The 23,527-nt window shown below is 49.1% G+C and overlaps 1 protein-coding gene across 1 annotated transcript; it reads left to right on the top strand.

Annotated features, from left to right (window-relative positions):
* The first annotated feature begins 257 nt into the window (after nucleotides 1-257).
* Nucleotides 258-19,926, top strand: LOC119097313 (uncharacterized). The gene is made up of 12 exons (XM_037220360.1): nucleotides 258-370; nucleotides 6,103-6,375; nucleotides 6,983-7,162; nucleotides 9,838-9,903; nucleotides 10,404-10,598; nucleotides 11,215-11,419; nucleotides 11,613-11,689; nucleotides 13,364-13,521; nucleotides 14,455-14,536; nucleotides 17,840-18,029; nucleotides 19,410-19,638; nucleotides 19,801-19,926. The coding sequence occupies exons 1-12, from the start codon at nucleotides 289-291 to the stop codon at nucleotides 19,924-19,926; spliced, it is 1,863 nt and encodes a 620-aa protein (XP_037076255.1). The 5' UTR covers nucleotides 258-288.
* Nucleotides 19,927-23,527: the final 3,601 nt, after the last annotated feature.

The raw sequence follows: 23,527 nt of genomic DNA, 5'->3' as shown, positions 1-23,527 counted from the left end.
CGACCGCCGGATATCTCCAGGCAGGCGCCGTTTTTTGTGCTTATTGGAACCGACCGCCTCAGTTGTGGTGGGCCGGCGCCGACAGCGACGGAACCGTCCGGAGATAGTGCCGAGGTCGTGCCGGGCGGTGGATGAGTGGCGCCATCCGGACACGACGAAGTGCGTCGGCGGGTGCTGGGCGGCCGGGAGACGTCCGCGGCGCCCCTGACTGCGCTGAAGCGGACAGAAGCCGAGCGCTTGGCGAGGCTGCCGGACAGAAGGCGGGAATCCGCTGGGCGGCCCGCCGGCATGACGGCGGTATCGGCACGGCGCCGGCTGCTGGCGCTCACTGTGATTACGTTGCTTGGATGCTCCGGCTCAGCTCAGGCAGGTATGTTGTGACGCCTGTGACGCGTTCAGATCTGTGCTCAGCCCGATATGCATATGGGAGTTGTTACCTTTGTTCCACCTGTCCCAACCGCGCTGGTTCCAGTTGATTTATTTACAGCATGTTTGGACGCAATGACCTCTCGCTGCAACTTTCGTGTCATTTATTCAGGCTCAACTCTAATGCCTCTTTTATTTGCACCGGTCTGCATGACAGCTTGCACTTCATCTGTGCCTTTTCCAATGCTACTTTTTCTCGGCCAAATCACGTCGAAGAACAATAGCCACTTCCACTGCATGACGGCTTAACTGCTAGTAAGGACAAAGTCCGAATCGATGTGACTCGGTTCCATTGTGCTGACTCTCAGTGTGATCACGACTCGAGAACTGAAAGCTGACATCAAACAGCGTACTACAGCTTGAGACCGCAGAGAAACTGCATCGTAAGTGTAGCATCGTAAGTCTGGCCTGTACTTGCGTAACATGTGCACAAGTTCATGCATCTCACATGACGCGCCACCTGTTCAACTGCTGTCGTCGGCATCGGTTCCGGAATGGAACCAAACATACTTGAATCGAGTCCAAGTCGACCCCACATTATGGCATGCACTTGGAGAGGTTGTCGAAGTCACCCCTATGAACCGTGGGTCGGGTCAGGATCGATTTCGCCCAGCGGATCGATTTGATTCTGCTGGACCAAAATCCATCCGAAGAAGTATTCCAATGTTCTTATCATCTTTTAAGCCTTCGGTCAAAGACCTTGTCTTTGACGGTCTATGAAGTTACTCGCAAGTGTTCTGGAACGCGATACATTCTTGATGAAATAATGCACCTATCAACGTAGAGAGTCTAGAAAAGTTATTTGGGTCTATTTTGAGCCTTTAATCTGGTGCGATCTCAGCCTCATTGAAGCATAGGTTTTCTCCCGATTACACAGTTTGCGCTGTTGGGGTCCCACGACTTTGGTGTTTATTTCAGGATTATAACTTACCTGACGTTGACCCTGAACGACTATCATTTTTAGACGGGAGTTGCTGGCGACAATCCTTTAATCATTTAACGCACTGGAACCCGTTAAGGAGAAGCGGTTGCATCAAACACTTGCAAAAGATGTATGGTATCGAGCACAGCGCCGATGTGCCACGCAGACTCATCTAGAAGTCTTGAAAAAGAACTGAGAAAGGAGGGGGCCCTTATAGGGGGCCCTTATAAAGACACATATGCAGGCAAAGACAGGCACAAAAAACATCACCGTCAGAGATGCCGTTTTACGGAAGGAAATGAAACATTAGCATCACGGATGGGGGACCTGTTCGGACTTTGTTGTTGGGTACGATAGTATGTACGCAACGTTTCGGCCAATTAACTGTACGGTCATCGTCACGTGTTATTGAGTCCCGCAAACGACTGGCAAGATGATGTTTGCTTGTGGCCATGCGTGCGTCACAACGCAAATTGTCACAAATGTAGGTATTATAATTCAGATGAGGGTCTTCTGATCGCGGGCCCAGTGCTAGCAAATGTAAGCAGACTGGAAAGGGCATTCCGGTTGGATCGGTTGGTGGAACGCTGGGCTCGCAATCAGGAGGAAAAGACATCAAATCAGAATCAGGATTAGATGGCACAAACAGTTATTCCATCTGTGAGACAGAGATGTCATTATCACATAATACCTGCGCCTAAGACGGACACCCGCAACGGGAAGGAACCTGTTTTCATTAGCTTAGAAATGCCACGCGCATGCCTCCGTCCATATGAATTTATGAGAGAAATTAGTGCGTCGATCCAGGCGCCCCTCTTCGGTCAGCAATTAGTGGCAGCTTCTCATATCCGGTGCTACTGGAGAAACCAAGAAAAAAATGCACGCGAAGCTTTGATTGTTTTCAATGACTGACGTTCGCTCGTCAGAGTATTGGCATTAAACTCTGCTTATGGGGGGTACTGCTGCAGCGTCAAAACAGTTTTGGTGGGCATCTAAGCCTTTCGACAAAGCGAGAAGTTGAGCGGTGTGTGCATATATATATATATATATATATATATATATATATATATATATATATATATATATATATGTGTGTGTGTGTGTGTGTGTGTGTGTGTGTGTGTGTGTGTGTGTGTGTGTGTGTGTGCGTGCAAGTGATGTCATGATATTTACTTTTGCAGAACAGCATGCATCGTTCGCATGGAAGTATATTTATGCTGTTATCAAGCACAAGCTGACATAATTATGGCAGTTTGGGGGTAAATCACGGAAATTAATAATAAAATTATTAATGAATCAGTCACTTCCATCACACAGATTTTTCACGCACTGTCACGTACTTAGGACGAACAAAAACAATGCCCACTCAGACTTCCATGTACGTACCGTTCCATCCGTTTCCGAAAGCTGGCTTTGTCCAGTTTTCCTCCCAAAGAAGCGTCATGGTGCTACCGATTTGCACCGATATGTAAAAAACATCCCTAAGCTGGCACCTGCCCCGCCTGGTCTGTCCATGCTCCATGGACAGCTGCCGCAATATCGAGACCCAAGATATTGCTTGAATCTCGTGAGAGCTATGATTGGAGCCCCGGAGGAAGTTTCCTGCGAGCTCGCTGGAAAAATGCACGCAGTCGCCGGCGTTTCCGTTATGACTCAGCGACGCGGGCGGCCAGAGCGCCGGTCGAGACCACCGCACCACAGAACACCAACAGCTGCGCTCGGCACAGCCTCCGAGCGGCTCCGTTTGGCGTATTCCTGCGTCGTGCACGCGACCGCGGCCTGCAGCGTGTCTTATTGTCGGGCCGTTCTTCCCACCGGACGCGGTGATGATTCAGCTTCGACCCACGGCTGCGTTCGTCTGCCACTCAGACTGGTCTGCGCCCGCCCGCCCCTGCCAGACCGGACAGACCATGTGGGAGGCGCTGTCCCGCGGGCTGTTGTTGACCATGCCCCCCCCCCCCCTCCCTTCCAGAAGCTCTGATGGGGTCTGCAGGCGGATCCGTGAGGCACATGCGGGCTAGCGCTGGCATGAAATAGATCACAGAGATCTACCGAGTGTGTTATGGTACTACGACGCCAGGCGCGACCGGCTCCGGCCGGCGCATTAAGGAGCTTTCTTCGACAAGTCTGGCGTCGTTATGCATGAAAACGAATATGTCCACACGAAACGAGCCTCGCGTGTTCCGCGAACACATGCAGTCATTACTCGCTGTCTATCGGCCGAGAGATCGCAGAACCAACGAAGCAACTCGCCGTAATCGAGGGAACATGCGAAGCTTCAGCATCACGATATCTAAGCGCCCTGCGCGCTAGTATCGTTTATTGTGCGCATACATATGCGTTAGACTAAGCAAAGTACTCAAAGTGTAAACCCAATGAAAGCCCATAAGCATTTTACAGAATGCTCATCGCCGTTTCTTCTCAACTTTTCCAAGTGAACCAGTTATATACCAAGTGAACGAACCACATTCCAAGCCGTTGAATATTTTACCAAGCAGATGTAATCTCCCACGACCAGCACGACTTCAAGAGTCCGTCTCAAGGTGAACTATGCTTAACGAGTTTAAAGGGTAACGGGTCGGGTTGCCCGCAACCTTTTCAGGCGCGCGTTGCCTGTAACAAAGTAATGCAGCGGTGTCCCTCCCCTTCCGTATTCGTAGTCGCTGCGGTCTGGCAGCGCACCAACAACTCACCGAATTAGGGGACCAACGAATTGACCACTTATTAGGATGCACGGCCTCCAAGTGGGTCAGCCTCCTAGAACACATCCGCAAATGCGATGTAAGTGGCTGACACTCGGCGAACATTAAATGAGTTTACGTGGTCGTGTGAACACGCAGCATCATTTTGCGCGAATTCAGCAGGCGATCGCATTCCCGCGCGCCCGACACTCGCGTGGCCGATCCGTTTCGGCCAGGCAGTCAGTCACTGAGAAAGACTTGTGTCACTTGTCTGCGATGCTCTGGGGACGACGACGTGTCTGGTTTGACGGGCTGTGTGCTGTGCTTTATGCGTTCGTCGCGCCATCTAATGGATTACATTTACAATGTCCATATGGCCGCATTGGTGTAATACTTTATAGTCAGTCATTGGTGCAGACACATGTCATTGCCAGTGCCCACTTTCCATCTCGACAACATTGACGCCTGTCCGTCACAACCGGCACTGCTTCGTACCAGCTGTCTGTCCTGGCAACATCACAGCTCTGTGGCAGAACACCTGTATTGTGTGACAGGTGATTTCTTCAACGCATAGAACCCACCAAAGAGACGTTCTCAGTCAAAGGATTTGCCGGTTGGATCCCATAAAATCGTGCTCTAAACTACTTTTTCGAGGATGGGCGGAATGTTCAGATTCTCAAAGCGGTTAAGCAAGCCCCGAACACCTGAAAGATTGCCGATTTTACATGCTGTCCTCGGCTGTAACGCTATGAACGGAAGATATCCACGATGAAAATATCCCCAGGTGGCATTCGTCTTTCATTGAGTCGGTGTTCACGTTAAACGTTTCAGAATGTTAGCAGTGTAGAGAAAAGCTCCTAGGCAACAACATTATGTTATGTGAATGAATATACTGCGTTACAGTTTTCCACGCGTTTAACTAAACGCCGTTTTTTAGTGTTGACTGACCGTTCTGCGTGAAAGAGTAGACAGCTGCTACAGCATTCCGTGACAAATAATTCTGCAGACGTTTGGTCTTAACATGGGCCGAGTTGGGGTTTGGTACCATGTGGAAATAACTTTATTTTGGCTGGTTTTTATCCCACGACTTACTGCGAAAGGCAAAGCGTAAAGCCGCAATACTCCTGGAAATCAGATCTTTTGGAGGGGTACGGATTGAGCAAATGATATTGCTTCTGTGGGACATCTAAAAAGGCCCGATCTTATTGATAAACAGTGTGACAGCCCTGGTCGCAAGGTTTCGTGTAGAAAACCAGCGATCATAGCAACCGCGTGGCGTTCCGGGATCGTAACGCAGTCAGCATCAGGGGCCGACGGCGACGTAGAAACACAAAACTGCATTTAATCGCCTATTGCGCCTCAAAATAAATGCTCTGCACGCAAGGCTTGCAATCTTTTGCTTTCGGGTTGCTGCCCTGCAGTTGGCTGGAGAAACCGCCACGCTAGCCACTTCACGCATCACTTGGTCTTGCAAACTAAAGATAGCGACAGTGTATAATGATGCAGTTCATGGAACTGAAAGCAACAAAGCCAGCCATGTGGGCGTTCATGATGACGACATTTCCGCTTTCCGTGACCCCTGCCTTCTACAGCCTCAGCATGTCGTGACCCCGTTTTCTGCGACCTTCGCCTCCCGATACCCGTCCCCGCTATGAACCCCGTCTGCCGTGATCGTTGTCGGCGATGGCCGCTGTCTTCCAGGAGCTTCCGTCTGTTGTCATCGCTGTCCACGGTGGTCGCTGCCTTCCAGAGCCCTCCGCCTGCCGTGATCGCTGTCCACAGTGACCGCTGTCTTCCAGGACCCTCCGTCTGCCGTGATCGCTGTCTGCGGTGATAGCTGTCTTCCAGGACCCTCCATGTGTCGTGATCGCTGTCCACGGTGACCGCTGTCTTCCAGGGCCCTCCGTCTGCCGTGGCCACTATCTGCGATGACCACTGTCTTCCAGGACCTTCCGTTTGCAGCGATCGCTGCTCACAGTGACCGCTGTCTTTCAGGACTCTCCGTCTGCCGTGGCCACTGGCTGCGATGACCGCTGCCAGATGTGTGCCGCTGACGCCCCCCTTGTCCGCCAGAGGTGATCGGCTGCCGCCCACCCGGTGCCAACACCCTCTCGCGGGTCGTGTTCTCCGAGCCCCCGCAGCCATCAGCGGCGCCGCCGTCTGGCCAGCCGGCTCGGCAGTCGGAGGGGCTCTACCTACCTGGGCCACAGGCGGCCGACGCCAGCGGCCGGCTGCCGTCCGGGACCTGGGCCCGCTACTCGTGTGATCCGGGCTATCTGATGATCGGCGACCCCGTCCGCACCTGTCTCCCAGAGGGCCAGTGGACGGGGTCGGCCCCTCACTGCTGTGAGTCATGCTGCTGGTGGGATTGTGACACGAAGTGAGGGGCTCACGCTGTGGACACGCGACAGGTTGACTATCTGGACCAGGGTTTGGGTGTTGGCAGCCAGCTCGTTCAATATTATTCGAGTTTATATGAACTCAAGAACATTTTCAGAATTATCTGTTCGTCACTATTGTAAGAAGCTTGCGTGTTTAATACCGGAGTTGTACGAATAGCTGCCATCGCCGTGAGGCCATTAAACGGCATCCAATACCTGAAACATTCAACGCCATTGTGTCCAGGGATAAAAAAAAAAATGCTCCAGGCATTAGTCCAAGGCTCAGGATGCCATGGTCCGGCGCAAGCCCCCAGTTTCCGCTGTACCCAATTTCACTTACTGCCATTGACCGTCCAGCGTGAGTGAGGCACGTGACAGGCCCTCGCCATAAATAGTTCAAGTGCCCGAAAAGTTAGAGTGCTACGACGCTTGCCGTCCGCAGTGCTGACAGACACCACAAAACGCGTCATCACCGCGACACAACCCCACCGTTTCGTCGTTTCGTCCGCCGCCGCCCTTTTGCGCGTCCCGTGACCGCGACATCAGCGGGTTCTGTCGTTGACCGGACTTAGATCTGAATGCGGCGGAGCACTCCAGCCTGGCGACCCAACACAGCAATCTGGCGGACGGCGACCTCAGCACGTCGGACGACCTGCTGGCGCTCTTCGAGGGCGGACGGTCTCTCTTCGTGGACCTCTTCTTTGTCTACCCGCTGCTCGAAATGAGGATCATCACGTTTTACAACCTCACAGGTAAAACAGGTTATCCTCTCGTGCTCTGAGAAAGTGCAGCGTGTGCTGTGCACGAGCTGAACCTGGCCCGTGAGTCCACCTGTCTGTGTGGCTGAACAAGATGTTTTAAGTCAATGCAGTATGGTGTTATGCTCGTAGTTCGTGCTTTTTTCCGACTTGTTTGGTTCAGCGTTGCTGGTGTTTTGATTCAGGAGTATTTACATCGAGGCGTCTATAGGCATGCTTTGAAAACAGCAACTACAAGCTGATAATCACCGCATGTTTAACATAAGTGACATGTTTCGTAGTATCCTCAATTTTCACGGAACTTTAAAATGCCAGAGTGCAAACAAAGGAAATGCTAGCGAAGTTTCAACAACTTAAACGCCCAACATCTTGCTCGTGGTTGTCATACGGCCTTCACCCTGAAGCCATTAACTGTGCTGCTCTTGCGCGTGAGCACCATGCCGGACAAAAATGTTTTGCAATCGCGCTTGACCTGATAAGGAATCCAGGGATAGAGGCACCCACATTGTCGTGTGGTGCTTTAGGCTAATATGCTGGGTCTGTCGGGTATAGTTCTTTGGTTAAAGGCTGAGAATTCTGCCGCTTCTGAATCATTCCGCACATGTTCCCACTTATTTTGTCTGTGCACCTCGGTACTTAACGGCGTTACACTTTACCTTCACTAATGATTATAGCTTAGTTTTTATAAATAATTATGTTCCGAGTGGTTTCAACGGAGAGTGCCTCACAGGCAAAGCTTGATGTGCGCATCGTAAACCCACCCCGGGCTTGTTCCGCCCAGTGCCATGGATAGTTAACTTGTTTTAATCGAGAAAGGCATTGAGATACTGTATTTTTATTATTGTTGTTTTGTCGTCCTGTATTGATGTACATACACACGCACGCACGCACACACGCACGCACGCACGCACGCACGCACGCACGCACACAGGCACACAGGCACACAGGCACACACACACACACACACACACACACACACACACACACACACACACACACACACACACACACACACACACACACACACACACACACACACACACACACACACACACACACACACACACACACACACACACACACACACACACATATATATATATATATATATATATATATATATATATATATATATATATATATGTATATGTAACAAAACGATAGTATTTCTCTGCGGTGAAGTTACGTTTGGCACAACAGACCGTGGCAATAACTTTTGGTGTCACTTTCTGAAATAATTGCCGAAATCATTGCGCCGTGTAATGGGCACCGGGTTGTTGCTAGATTGAAAAGCAACGACACATAAAGAACGAAAAATCCTGCGTGGATCTCATGTTGCATAGTATAGTCACCAATTTTTCTGCGCCAGGAGAAAAAGTATAGTTATGCCAATCCACCATTACAGAACTCTACTAAAATCCGTCTTAACTCTTTATTGTCTTGGCACATTAATCCAGTCCAAGAAGGCCCGATGTTTCAACACCTGTGAGCAATCTGCCAGCATTTATACCGCCCCAGAGACTGAATGTCTCCAGACCAACAAAGCTATGTCTGAAATTGATATATTACTGGGATCTTCGTAGGCATCGGGCCATCTTCAGTACGAAATCGTTGTTTGAGTCATGGACCCTTTGGTTGCTTTGTCCAAAGGACCACTTCTCATCATCTGGTTCGCCTGCCTACGCTGGGACCGTTGGGGCACGTGCTAAAACGTCATGTGAGGTGCCTGTAAACACACCGAAAAAATATTTATTGACAAGCCCTTCAAGTCCTTTCCAACCACTGCTCCCAACGCAGTGGGTTAAAAGTTGGCAAGTTCGCAAGCACGTCACCGTTATCTGGTTTTCTGAATGTCCCTCCCCTCCTCAGCAGATTTCGGAGAACTTTGGCCGTGTTCGGCCTTTCTGACCATTATGGGTTGGGTGAACCACATAGGTCACCTGCTGACGTAGAGCGCGTACCTGTTATGAGGACCATTTCACGAATTATGGTGTAAATGACTGCTCCGTGGTACACTGTTTCCAACAAGCACCCCTCCGACCGACGTAGACTGACCTCTAGAAGCTAAGTGTCCGCCTATCCTAAACACGGATAGGCCGACAAAAACGGATGACGGATAGCCATGCGACACCATAAAACCTCAGCTGTTGAGTGCACTGTAAAACCAAGGGACAATAATTGCATTGAGCTATCAGCATTCACAGTTTTCGTACATGTCTACTTAAGTCAAGCCATTACGCCGGAGGGCAAAATGCAGGATGAAAAATATTTCCGGCATTGGTTATTGGGTGGGCTCGCAGCGATACTTTTGGAGTGCAAATGGTCTTCTCGGTCGTTATTACAGAACCTTCTTTATTACACAGCCTTGGCTCGCACTGTGGAAAGGCACAATAAAAACATTTTATTTGGCTTATTATGTGCGTTGGTAGGCCCAGTACCTCTCGCAGTTGTATAGTATCTTAGATAGTAGTGTGGTATAGGTGGGAGGCGCCTGTATGTATGTCCATTATGTGCGCTGTATGTATGTTCCTTAGGCTAACGTTCACTTAAATACCCTATCATGTAAGTGTACCAGACGGAATGCGCATTTCCTCCGGCTGAAAATTGATATTTTACAAGTCCTATCTGTTTTTACACTCCACAAAATTATGACAAAGCAATTTTTTCAGGAATGAACATTCAGATCAGACTCAGCGACGATAACATCTCTTGGATAGGCATATCCATGTCAGTCGGTGAGTATCTACGTGACGCGTCTGTTTGGTGGAATTTATGTTTCTTTTCTTATATGATTTTCAAAAATATCCAGCAGGTCGTGTCAGCTTGTAAGGTTGGCTCTCAAGCCGTGATCGCACCTTGAACTCAATCACATCTCGGCCTTGATAATATACTTTGAGCCACGGTTCAGGGCTCAAATGCGTTTTCATCGTGCCACCCAGACCCGCTGTGTCGGTCACTGATGGACCTATGGCGTTAGTAACGTCTGACGGGGCAGTGGCATTCCCGGCGGCCCGACCCGGCAGCGGCTCAGTTTCCTGCCACGTTAGCACAGACCGTCCATCCACGTCGCCTGTATGGTCGCCGGCCGCGTCAGCGACGGACCCGTCCCGCCAGGGACAAGTCCGCCCCCTCAGTGGCGAGCCCGCCCCGTCGGCGACGGACGTACCCGTCTCCGACCTTCCCATCCGGTCGGTGGCAGAGCCGCGCGCCACTAACGCCGCCTGGCGGCCGGCAGAGGCGCCGCAGCAGTCCGAGCGGCGGCAGCAGGGCCTGGCCGTGCACACCATCTCGCTGCAGAACACTGTGCTGCAGGGCGGCGCCCGCTTCGTCAAGGTGTCGCTGTTCCACTCGAGCGGCAACTACTTCAGGCGGGCCTCCTACTCGCCCGTCTGGCCCCTGCACGAGCTGCAGATTGTCGCTGAGAGCACCGGTAGGCGACAACCTCTTGAACGAGGAAACGCACCCCTGCCCATCTATACCGACCCATCCCTACCGACCAAATGTGGCAGCGGCAAACCTTTTGCATCAGGAAATGTGGTGTGTGCGTTATATTGGTCTCCATTCTTTGCATTTGCGATAGTTGCAGGCATGAACAGAGATGATCAGATAAAAGGAGATTGCTGACAAGCCTTGCAATGGGCATGGCATGGAAGGAAGCTACTGAAACTGTTTGGATGACCTCCCCCCCCCCCCCCCACAATATTTCCTCAGTAGATGGTACGATTCCTTGGTATCTGGTTGGGGTGGAAGGTACGGTACGTTCGTTGTTCACGAAAAGGGTCAGTTTTCTGGTATGACATAACTGTTCCCAGAAATTGACACAAAATAGGCTTCTGTCTCAATATATACCAAACACGCATTGCTCACTGCAAAAGTGCAAAACAGCTTGGTTTATCAATTTTTGTCTGTCATATGTCGCTGCTGACAATTAGCCGGTGCCTGCAGTCATTTTAATCTCCGTAAAATATACGCACACTGTTGTAAAAAAGCCAGGAAGTCGCTAAAACATATCCGAAGGTATTACAACTCATTTCTGATGTCCACAGGTTTGTCGAAGCACCAGTGTCTGGATGATGTCGGTCGGCCGAACATAGCCGAGACGTGGGCTGCCGACGGCCGGTGCTACCACCTGGTGAGCAGCCGGCTAACTCAGCAGCTGGCAGAAGACGAGTGCCACCGGCTCGGCTCCGAGGGAACGCTTATGCGCGACAGCTCGGCCGGACTGCACGACATGGTCATCGACATACTCAGGTCAGGGCCGGCGCTTCAAGGTCGTCTGCAACAGCGTCGCGCCCGAAAGCTGCTTCTCGAACCCGAAGGCCGTTGTTGCTAATACGGCGTGCTCAAGGAAGCTTAGAACGTGGCTTATCCGGCGCCTTTCATCTGTTACCGAGAACTTTTCATGAAAATCAGACTCAATCTTAATACCTACTTATCATTTCAGGCATCGACGAAAGTCAAAGCTGACAAGAGTCTCTGACATTTGGACAGCCGGAAAAGCAGACGACATGCATGATTCAGGTGGAGACATACAACCTTGTGCATGCAGTGGGAGAATCTCCCGGTCGTACCGTCTCATGTGATTAAACAATGACCCCTGTACCGCAAACTACTGTACTTGTAACAACTTATTTGCAATATCAGCAAAGAACAGGTAATGTACGGACACAATGCCAGCCGGCCATTAGCAGGGTCATATCGCAGACGAATAAGGCGCATGGACCCCCCGACATAGACTATGTTCCTCCCATGCTGTTCGTACAGTTTACACTTGATCTCGTAAGTCACGTTTTCCTACATGCAAAGCCCTTGAAAACCCGACTTGTATAGATGACACCTATTGCCCCCCGGATGCTTAAGCTTCGAACTGGTTTTGCCCGAAAAACCCCACTAGTTACGCTCTTCAGTATCTTGCTTTGTTTAGCCTCTGCCCTGGGGCACTGCGTTCCTATTCAGTTTTTATTTTGTGCGACTGATCACACGTTCAATCAATCAATCATTCACAGGCAAAGGGGTTAACATAGGGGAGCATTTTCTTCAGAGTTGTTACTTCATATGACAATATACCAAGCGATGAGGCTATTGCTGTCGTCAAAAGCTAAGATAGACGACCATTTCAATGAAGTTGATGCCTTTTCTCTGTCGAAGAAGGATCTCTGCGGTCTTTTAGAATAGTGTCTTCAGGATAAGGTTTTCTCGCTTCGGGATGACCACCAATGACAACAATAGAGCATATAAATGGGTAACCATGCGCCCCTTCCTCCGGTGATAATAATCTTTAGACTCATTTGAAAGGAAGGCCTCAGCCGCCAGCTCATTAAAATCAACCTTCTTACCTAGATGTATCGATGATTATGCTTGAGTATGGACGCACAGACAGCGCGACCTTGAATTTTTTTTAGAGCTTATTTACAGCCAGCATTCCAATTTTGCCTTCACTGTCGGGCATGCAGGGACGAAAGGGGATGCCATACTTGGCCGCAATAGTGACGATATAAGGGGGAGGGGGATAACCACACAACGCTAGGCAAGGAGCCCTTTATCAAGCCCGCGAACTTTGATATTTGCCAATCCTCGGTGAAATATGCACCGTATTGCAGACGTGGCTGGCGAGTGCACTTTATTTCATTTCCCGAATGTTGACGACGTGTAAAACCTGTGGCTTTTTTATAAAAAGATCTTGAAAGCTCAGATAGTAACGGCAGACAATTTTTAATCTACTGTTTATGACCGTTATGACAAAGACATGTAGCTGAAAAATTAATGCATTCGTCTCTCCTTTTCCCTGGTATTGCGACGATGAATAAGGCTGAAATACTGTTTTATGTATCTGTTATGTTCCTCACAGAGGTATTTTGACCGAATGATCAGCGGAATGAATTTGTGAATCCCAAAGCCATGGCTTGGATCCTTGGTTTGCTTTTATTTTTCATCATCCGCCTCCTCACGATTGGTTCGCCATCCCTTGCGGATAGCCAATCGTTCGGTGTCCAACCGGGGATAGCTGGAGATTAACATTGAGCGGGCCAGTTGAATTCAGTTCGTAATTGCATGATGCCCGCCACAAAGAGAGAAGCACTGCAGACTAATGACGAAATCGGGTCACTCGGGGTCGAAACTCGGAACTGACTCGGTGCTAGTGCCCAGTAAGTGCTGACATAACCACCGGCCTCTGACCCCGCCGTTCCTGCACAGGAGCGGAATCGGTCACGTACGGGGCGGGGAGGCCAGGCGGCTGCCCTCGCGCTGCGGCGCCGCCACGGCTGGGGTGTCGCCCCTGCGCCCTGCAGCGCCCGCTACAGGTTCATCTGTCAGAGAGGTACGGTCCGGGGCCGCGTTCGGCGCCGCGCCAGGTACGGTCCGGCCGCGTTCGGCGCCGCGGCCAGCCTCGCTTACAGCTGATCACCATCGTCAGCCGACATATAGATGTATTTAGATAATGCTCCGCTTGTGCGTGCATCTGACGTACCTTTACTGCGCGCTAGCTCTGAACTGGCGTTGGTTGAAGTATATTGTGCTTTCTGTTCCCGTCAGTAACTGGTGAATGCAAATCATATGTAAATGTAAGTATGCAACAAAGCCGTGGTCATGACCAGCACCAATGCAATATACGGTGAGCGATTATAGCGGCTAAACGCCAAGCTGGTGAATTATTTATGAGTGGCGAAAAGGGGTTGAATCTGAAATCGTGTACTTTCAAATTCATTAGTTTGTTTATGAGCTATGCTGTAAGCGCTGCTCCTAAATATGAGCGCGAGATGTGTTCTGCCGCCTTAAACAGCAAGGTCGTGGTGGTTTACAGGCGTAGCCACTTCACTTTTCCATCACTCAGGGTAAAACGCCACCAGGATTAGTTCTGGCTGTGTCTGCGGCGGCCATGGCTGCGGGGAATCTAGCGTGCTGTAGCTACTATGCTACAGGTGGATAACATTTGAATATTTTCTTAGAATTTCAGGTTTGGCCACTTGATTCCCTTCGCGGCCTATTCTTAAGGTCATTCCCCACATACGGACAATATGACATCAATACATATCAGAAATTCTCCAGGGCCCAACACCACCCAGCTTTAGGACATGATGCTGCCATGCGAGCACAATGACATGGCTTGCGTTTCGTGCGCTAGGCTCATGTCTAAACTAATGGCTGTCCACAGCGGTGCGCGTTTGCGGCAGTCCGGCTCAACAGGCAGGGCTCTCTTACGCCCAGGCCCAGCCGAGAGTGGAGGGCGAAGTCATTAACGTGACCTGCGACGACCCGGCGCGGACCTCTGGCCACATCCGGTGCAGTGCCCACAAGTGGACTCGGCCGCATTTCTGCGACGCCCAGCTGGAAACAACGCCTGTGACGAGTACGTGTCCCGCTGGTCTGGTACGGATGTACCAAGAAACTGCGCATCAGATCGGTATGGCGCTGGTCCGCTGCAGATGTACCAAGGAGGCGCGCATCAAATTATTATGTGCAGTGTGCCATCCGTGTGAAGAGTTACAATCGCAATCGATCCTTTTGAACCACTGTCCAGGTGTTTCGTGTCTCTGTATCAGCAGTGTGTTAAAGCGGGCTACGAATGAGTTGCGTGACGTCGTTTGCGAGATTGGTGGGTGTCAACTGATGGATAAGAAAAGATCAAATTTAAACGAAAGCCATCTAGGGTCCAGGAATGTAGCCACGGGGGAGGGCAATAAGTTCATACCCCCCCCCCCCCCCCCCAAGTCATGAATCTTTCTCTAGTTTATGGGTGGTCTGCAGAAACTCGGTCCAAGCTCATAGGGGCTCGGAGAAACCTTGACAGTTATGATTATGTGGCTGCTAGGGTTTTAAGTCGGCATACCAATGATTATTAGGCTATCCCTTCATCAAAGGTAGGTGCTCGTCACGTTCCAAAACATGACAGGGGCTGTTACAATTTCCATTGACAAATAACGGGGCTCAATGAAACCTTCCCAAGCTGATCATCTCTTCTTTTGAGTTTCCGTAGTGCTCACGTTGAAGCCATGCCAAAACATTTTGAATGCAGTTCAAGTTCCGTGGCGGACTTCAACTGGTTTTCGGTTGCAACCGACGTCCAAAGGATTTCAGCTTTTCATATTTTTCTAGCCGTCTATTGAGTGCAAACAGCTACCTGACTCGACCTCCATGATGAAAGCAAAGGCAATCTTCCTGTTTCAGATTTCTTGGCACAGCGTTCGCGATGGGAGAATGCAGCTGACTTATAAAAAGTTGGCGTGCATTATCCATGATCACAATTTTCTCTCGTTTGAAACGGGAGTCTATGGACAATGTTTCTTTCCGTCGGAAGCGTGCATATTGTAGGCATCGTTGAAGTCTCCAAGCACTTATTTTGAGAAAAAAAAACAGTAACGAAAAAAGTACGTCGCAAACAACCTTAAGTCGGGCACCGAAGGTCAAATTACTGCAAGCAATAGGCTTTCAATTACTCAAGGTGCTTATTTAAAATAGAACTTAAAGCGAAAAACGTTTTTCAGTGACATGATATTTCATTGTGTTCTATATCCGGCTGACTTTACAGTGATGCAATACATAGGCCTCAGGCAATACAAGAGTACACATACTTTAAAAAACGCACAAATGAAAATGCAAGATAGACTTGGTTTTACCCGATTTTTTCTTGTTTTCCTAGCGTGTCGATCCTGCTCTCTGTCCGCCAGCTGTGCGACTTATCAAATGATCATCTCTTTGTGCATAATGACGCAGGTTAATGTTTGGAACTTGCTGGAGTTGTACAGATGCTATTTGGAACATACAGATTGCTGGTTCTAGGTCGATCAGATTAGGGAGTTTCTTGCGAAGGATCAATTACTTTGAGCGACTTCTGGCTGCAATTGGGTTCAATTACATTGTCACACAAAATGGCATGCCATCTTTCCGAACAGGCTTGCACTTAACAAGGCTATCGTTTCATCCTGGCAAATCTCACCGAACTGTTCACTAAATGAGTATTACGAAGAATGAATCTAATAAGCAATACAAAAAACATAAGTACGTTTTTTCGCATATTCAAAGCATTTATTTTTCGCTAATCCCTACCACGCAAGTTGCACGACATGCTTGACACCAACCAGCATTTTGTGTTGTTCACAGTGCTGGAGAGTCTTCCTGACAGCCCAATGCCGAAAAACAAACGTAAGTACATTGGGAAATCAGAGTCAATTTCATTGAGTTGCTTTCAAGCAAAAGTTGCCCTCAGAGCAGATAAGTATTGTCAAACGGCGCTGCGAGGACATCACAGAATAAGACGTGCTAGAGCGGCAGCCTGTACTATTCATGTTGACAGTATCTGGAATCCAAGCGGGGATGAGGACTGATTCTTCAGAAATTCCCCAGGGCAAAATGTATGACCAGCCGACTCAGACAAGTAACGAACGTCACGTGGGACAGGCCTGTTCTCAGAGTATGATGATGCTGCCTGCCTCAACGGTTATGTGATGCTGATGATTGTGTGATGTTTGCCGGAACCTCCTGCTAAATTGAAAATTATTTTTTTTCAGATTAAAAATGATATGATCAAAAACACAGAAGCTCGCGTCCCTTTTCTGCTCATGTTAAATTGACAATTTTCGCAGTAGCAGTTCACCATTTGTCAAAATGCTTTCTGCCCACTTCCCAATCAACCGTTTCATACATCATATCATTTCCGCACTTCCAAATGCACATTTTCTACGAGGAGATGTATTTTAACGTGACTGAAACGAAAGCCTTGTCTGTCGAATACCCAGCCTTATGCGGAATGCTCGTTCTCAGCTGCTGTTTCTGTTCGAAATCCATCGTGCAGGACACGATCCGTCCAACGTACGGACTGCATAATGTGGTCTTTTTGGCCGTGTACGGCGCATCATGCAAATGTTTATAGCAGTTACAAAAATGTGGTTCCATGCAACTCCATTGATCAAGACTCGCCAACTTATTGCCACAGCGTGCTTAGATGGATGCTTACAAAGGGGCTTCATACGCTTGAGCTCAAGTGTGCAAAAGGGGCGTCCGGTGATCGGGTGTGTCCACATTTTTGTATAGTTGCGTGAAGGCAGGCGGTTAACTATAATAATTGTTTCAGGCGCCCAGATATGATCTGTCATCGGCATAAACGCGCAAACATTATGATACTGTCAAAGCTATGTTTCTGATAATTGAGATGTTGATGAAGGAAAGATATTTCATTTCCGTAAGCTTTTTGGCCAGTTTTCTGGCCGATTCGCAAAAGTAGCTGATTTGTCATGGCAAAACATCTTCTAAATCAGCTTTCTGAGATTACACAAATGAACCACTCGACTAAGTGCCCACAATCTGGCCGCAGCGCTTGTGTAGATAAACAAAATTACCTTGTTCACTTACAGCATGAAATAAACCAGAACGTGGTCATTTATTTCAATATTTGCATTGCACAGTGGATAATTTTTGCATTGGTCGGATCGCCACCCAGCAAGCCACAATGACGTCTTCAGCGAACAGCCGGCCATGCGATTAACCAGGTGCTCGTTGAGATAAAATCGGAATGTGGAGAAGTACACGAATTATTTCCTTTGAGGTAAGCAGGGGAAGCTTACACATACGTAAGTACAAATGCATCAATGCCGCTATCAAAAGAGGCCCAGCATTACCATAACAGTCCGTGACCAGCGTTCACGTGTCTTGTAACGGCAGTGCCTTTGTCGGCAGACTACCTGGGGGCCATCATTGGCGGCGTTGTGGGCGGCGCTGTCGTGCTGGCCGTGCTAGCCGTCTTGCTGGTCTGCAACGCCAGGAGGCGAGACGACAAGCTCGCCTCGGAGCCGTACAACTTCATGGAGTTCTGGGGACTCAACCACAACCCCATCTACAAGTCCGATGAGGAGGAGCATGTGTACAGGTCTGTACGCGCGTGCGGATCGAGTTACGGGATCAAGAGACGGCGATATACTGAAGGAGTGCGCGTTTAATAGATTGCATAGTTCATATCGGTAAGTTTTGCGCTGAAATAAACCTAGTAATGGCGCACGAACGCTACGAATAGAAAGACATTTGACAAGAAGAAATCATAGTCATACGGACTGCTGTTGGAATATTACAGTTACATTATACAATGTCTGGTAAACGTGTGCCCATGCATTCGTTTGCGTAGTAATCATATCAAAATATCCGGTCTGCTAGGCTTTGAGTAGCGTGAATTTTGTAAGCTACACGTTGAAACAAACAGGCGATGAATCTATTCATATCCTTCATAGCACTGTATGTTGTATTCCTTGACAAGCCCTGTAAGTAAGACAAGCCCTGAGCTCCTGTATTTGCTCGGCGTTGCAAGTTTGAATATCGTATAATCGACCTTTAATACACCAGGAGGTACTGGTAACAGAACGTAATCAAGCAAGCATTGGTAACAATGTTATAAGAACGATACGTTTCATTAAAACCATGCAACCAATGTTTGCTTGATAATGGTGTTAAACTAATACCTCCTGGTAGGCATAATGCCTCTGAACTGAGAACAATACAATGATTGCATGACGTTCCTACCGGAGAACCTAGGTGCCAAGGGTACATTGGTCAAGTTTTAATCTTACGCCTGGCATAGGCCGGGTGCCGCGCCAGCTCTGTGATGACCTGACGTGGGAAGTACATACAGATAAGGGAACGATACCATGAAATCTAGGGCCAACCGAATTCGGACAAACCACTAGTATAGCACATTTCATAAAAAGTACGAGGCATGTGTCAACTTGAGACAGTGACCTAGACATTACGCAGACATAAGTGCAACCCAAGCGTAGAACAGGGATGTTGTCGAGTCTACAAGTAAATTCCGCTTAATGCAGCAAGAGAACAGGCCGCTGAAAAAAAAAACAGTGAAGGCCAACTGCGATGCAAATTGGACGGCAGGTGGTGACGACGATGAATAATAAAGCTAGCCAGATAAAGGTGCAACCACGTGATAACGCATATCTAATACTTGTCATAGTTAGCAACGTTTTGGTCCGATATGGCCTCAAGCGGAATTTTTAGTTTGTTGACCTGACATGGATGTTAATAAAAACTACGTTACGGTACTTTCGACGCTGATGTGTGATAAAGTACTTTATGTTTCAAAGTAGTGTGAACCATTCTGGGCCTATTCCAGAAACTACGGGAGTGGACATCTACCCGCCCCATAGTCAGTGCGGAGATTAAATTAGCAAAGCCTGTTCGCAAAACCGCATTGTTAATGCTACCACTTCTATGCCCGTTACGCCCGTGTCCTGTTTCTTCATTCTAGTGAGGTTGGCGGAGGGGAGGCTATCTACGAGGAGCCCAGCTTCTCAGCGAGCTACCGAAAGCCTCTGCCGGTGGAGCCGCCACCGCTGCCCGGCTCTCACCCGAGCGTCAGCACGATGGAGACCGACGTGACCGTCTCGCTGGCCCAGGACGAGTCCGACTATGAGGTCTTCTCAACTTTGGACGCGTCCAAGCCCATCGCCAAGGACTTGTCTGCCACGAATTCAACCGCGCGCGATAGTCGGGCGCCGTCCGTGTGCGGTGATGCGACGCACGACGAGGATGAGTATTCAGTGCCGCTCGTGGCTGGCCGCCTGCCAGCCGGCCACACGGAAACTCCAGCCTCGAGAGGCTGCCGATAGATGTCGGGGTTGTCGCGGGCGCCCCATAAGGGCGAGCCGACGCCGCTCGGGTCGGAGGCCGGCGAGTGCCCGTACACGCTGCCGTACGACCCCAAAGCGGACGAGGTAGCGGACGACGCAGAGGGCGCGCAGGAGCATCCCCTGACGTGGCCGTGACGGCGATGATGCGGGAGGAGCTGGACACCGACCTCCTGACCGTGCCGGAGCCCTTGTTACGCGCGGTCAAACGGTGTTTTGAAGCCCATGACTGCGCCTCTTGAATGTGTACGGTGCGTGGCGTGCTGAATTCGTGCTCTCGAGCTTTGCGACGCGCGCGTCGTGATGAGTGTCCTAACAACTGAGGAATGCTCCGCTGCGAGGTTGCTAGTGATGCCGGTGTGCGCTCCATGCAGAGTGACTTGTGATCAGCGTTTGTGGTCTTTGGTTGGCTTTCCTAGTTAGGTGTGACGCTCCTGCAACACCTGACGGGTGTGCTTCCAGCCAAGGCTCTAACTGTTCGCTGCACGGATGTGTTTTGCTTTTTGCTCATGAGCGCATACTGAGCTCAGCGCGTTGATGAAGGCGCCGCGCCATTTTGTTTTCACGGGTTGCATCTGGCTGGATGCTCCCTTAGAAATGACGTCAATGTATCGACGGAAACGAAGCAGGGAATGCGAAAGCCTTCACTGCAGTGAGCTGTGATAATATGTCGCAATGGAATATACTCCTCAGGTCGTGAAGGCCACCTAGAGTACATCCGTCAACAGTCATGAGCAAGTCGTTGTATGCGGTTAATATATGATGAGGATTTCGAACACTGTCATGAACAATGTGTTGACAGGGGTGTTGAGTTGTATTCTTTCATGTCCCTCCCCCGAATGGTAAGTTGGGACCGCTCCCCAATATTGGCTTGACTCCCATCATTTTTGGCTGGAATGTTACAAAAGCGAGGAGAAAAGTTGATCATCCTTTGACTCTTCCGCGTAGTGGCGTTGCCACCAGTGGTACAGCGGGACAACTAAACCCCCACAACCTCAAAATTATGTCCTCCAATTAAGCGTACTTCTAGATAGCGGCGTTAAAAATGTTGTTTGACGGTCCAGTTTTGGTGTATCCGTCACACGTAGATTTAGCCACTAAGATCCACTGATTTACCGGTCCCACGGTGATTCGTTTATGCCAAGCGACAATTTGTGTGCCACCGATGGTGGGCAACCAAGTTAATGCTGCCTTACTTGATACCCAGATATCTTTGTTGCAAGGTCTAATGCAACAACATAATCGCAGTCTATATTTTGAAGTGTGGCAGCGCTAGTTAAGATTGTAGGCCGAGTTCATGTACAAAATGAGAAACAGCGCAGAAAACGAAATTCCTGGGACGGATTTTAATCGGATTCCGGGCGAAGTATCGCTTATTCCCAGCACACTGAGCGTGCCATCCCATCACTGAACTGAAAATTCAGCCGATCCATTCTGTATTCGGTCCTTATCCAAACCTCAAAAGCACCGAAATGACTTTGAGAATGTCATGCCGCCACAGGACCCTCGGTCGCCCAGTAGCCAGTTTGACACTATCAAGGCAACGGCCAAATGGCCCTCTTTGAAGAGACATATAGAAACACTTATTCTGGAAGGCGAACTGACCACCGCACATTTCGCCACATCGCGTATGCGGCCAGCATTCGTTCAGGACTCTGCCGAAGCTGGCCGTCGGCAACGGCGTAGTGTGTTTACATGGCAACATACCTTCTCTGTGCGAGTATTTTACGTGTTGTTATACAACGGCCCCGTACAAAAGCAATGCCTGTGAACTGCCACTTCTCTTACTACTACCTTTGTCAAAGTATTTTACCTGTGGCCTGGAAAGCAGTCACGCATAAGTTAAACTCTGATAGATGGATGACCTGATGAATCAAAAGAGTGGCATCGTTTTTGACAACCCTTACACTTTTCACGGCAATATTACGGGGAAATTTAAGCTTCATTTGACATCCTAAGCCCTTCCTATGGTCAGTGTGTTTAAGTTTAATCGTTCTTGTTTCGCGGTTAACCTGCGCCCGGCCGGGGGTCTGAGACAACCGCACCTGGCAGGGGAGGTTGATTTCCCTGGATCTCCTATTCCAGACGTCGTACGACAAAACGAGAGAAACGTTGTGAAGGTTTTGTCATATCATGAAGAATGCACACCAAATGGTTGGCTTTACCTCAAATCCGAGGGTGCCAGAAGTCAGTACAGGTCAAAAACGGTCGTTTTGATAAATGGAGTTGGAAGCACATGTTAACACATCAAGATGGATATCGGGCACACAGAAGTAAGCGTTAAGACTACGGGGGAGCCCATTCAGACCATTTTTGTTTCCCTGCAAGTGTCGGGTCAGGTCAAGTCATTCCACCGTTCAAAGTTGTTGCACCAGTGGCCACCAAGAACGATATTTTTTGTTTTCTTTCACAACGTGCTTCTGACTGAATTTATTCTGTTAGATGAAGCTTCGGGACAAAATATCCCAGACACAAAATAGCATTTTAAGTTGACGCAGAGCACAGCTTAGGTCAACCAAGGTCGAACTAATAAGTCATCCAAATAAAAAACTGCTAACCGGGCTTAGGTGGCCAGTACTATGTTTTTCAGTGGTCAGATTTAGCGTGTTGTACATCTACAGGTGTCCAAGATCGCATAACTGTTGACGGCATTATACATAGTCCCTTCGACGCTTGGTGATGTATTTGTCACAAACTGCGAACAGATACGCTGCTACATGAAATTAAACGTCATCGGTTTTACAAGCACGATAAGGAGGTCGTTAAACGCGCCGCACTCGTTTATCTCGCCTTTCCGCTACTGATAACATAGGTCATTGACCTGGGATGAGCTCATATGACCTTGCATGCCCTAACGTGACCTGTTGGGACCTCACTGTACATTAGAATGATATCACAACATTCTTTAGAGGAGTGTTCGAACTCTACGTCTAAGACGTCTAAGACGTTCTACGTCTAACGTCACAAAAGCGCCCTTTTGAGCTCACAATTGTTTTGCAGATGGCACAAATGAGGTAGGTCATGACCCGAGTCAATGTCATGTGCTCCGTGTTCATATGAAGGCTAAAAAACGCCCGGTGGCGTTTTTAATTGTGTAAATATTTTTATATCTACCGTTCCCCAAGAACAGGTAACCAGGAGTAACAAGAACAGCGACAGGCCCCTCCCTCTATCTCAGCGACGCAATAAACCGTACGTTAATACTAGAAACATAAAATCAAGTCGCGGCACTCCCAGCTAGGAAGAGGAAACAATCGTTAAGAAGCAGGCGAAGAGGTGGTGCAGACCCAAAGGAATTGCGTTATGTAATAGGCAAGGAAAAATCATACATGAGAAGGCTTTAAGTAGTCTTTGGCCAAAGTCAAATAATGACAGCCCGTTACAACCACCCAATAAGCTACAACCACTCATTCGCAGTGTTGGTAAGGGATGTACAGTTACACAAGTCGGAGGGGTAGTTGCCTGGTCATTTTCGTGCTGGGTTTTGACCTGAATGTCCAGGGAGTCCACCCAAGTAAGCGGAGCTTGTTGCTGGGAGAGCTCCCGGAGCCAGCGCCGTGAATTTGGGTACATGTGCATGACTTTAACTATATCAGAACGTGATTATGGAGCATGAAGGAGGTTAAATATGAAGTGCGTTACATATGTGCGGCACAAAGGGCTGCAATATATTCAAATAAGTTGGTTACGCTAATATGTATTGATGAAATGCTTGCGGATCATGTTCTTAACGATGGTT

Source organism: Pollicipes pollicipes, unplaced genomic scaffold (assembly GCF_011947565.3).
Source record: "Pollicipes pollicipes isolate AB1234 unplaced genomic scaffold, Ppol_2.1 Scaffold_4295;HRSCAF=5057_pilon_pilon_pilon, whole genome shotgun sequence".
Lineage (NCBI taxonomy): Eukaryota > Metazoa > Arthropoda > Thecostraca > Pollicipedomorpha > Pollicipedidae > Pollicipes > Pollicipes pollicipes.
The sequence above is the reverse complement of the archived record's forward strand: the minus strand, read 5'-3'. Positions and strand labels throughout refer to the sequence as shown.

Excerpts from the sequence above, each read along its gene's own strand:
- LOC119097313 (XM_037220360.1), top strand. The coding sequence starts at position 289 with ATGACGGCGGTATCGGCACGGCGCCGGCTGCTGGCGCTCACTGTGATT. Across the intron at positions 6,376-6,982 it reads GGGGTCGGCCCCTCACTGCT|ATCTGAATGCGGCGGAGCAC; the intron begins GTGAGTCATGCT and ends GACCGGACTTAG. Across the intron at positions 18,030-19,409 it reads GAGGAGGAGCATGTGTACAG|TGAGGTTGGCGGAGGGGAGG; the intron begins GTCTGTACGCGC and ends TCTTCATTCTAG.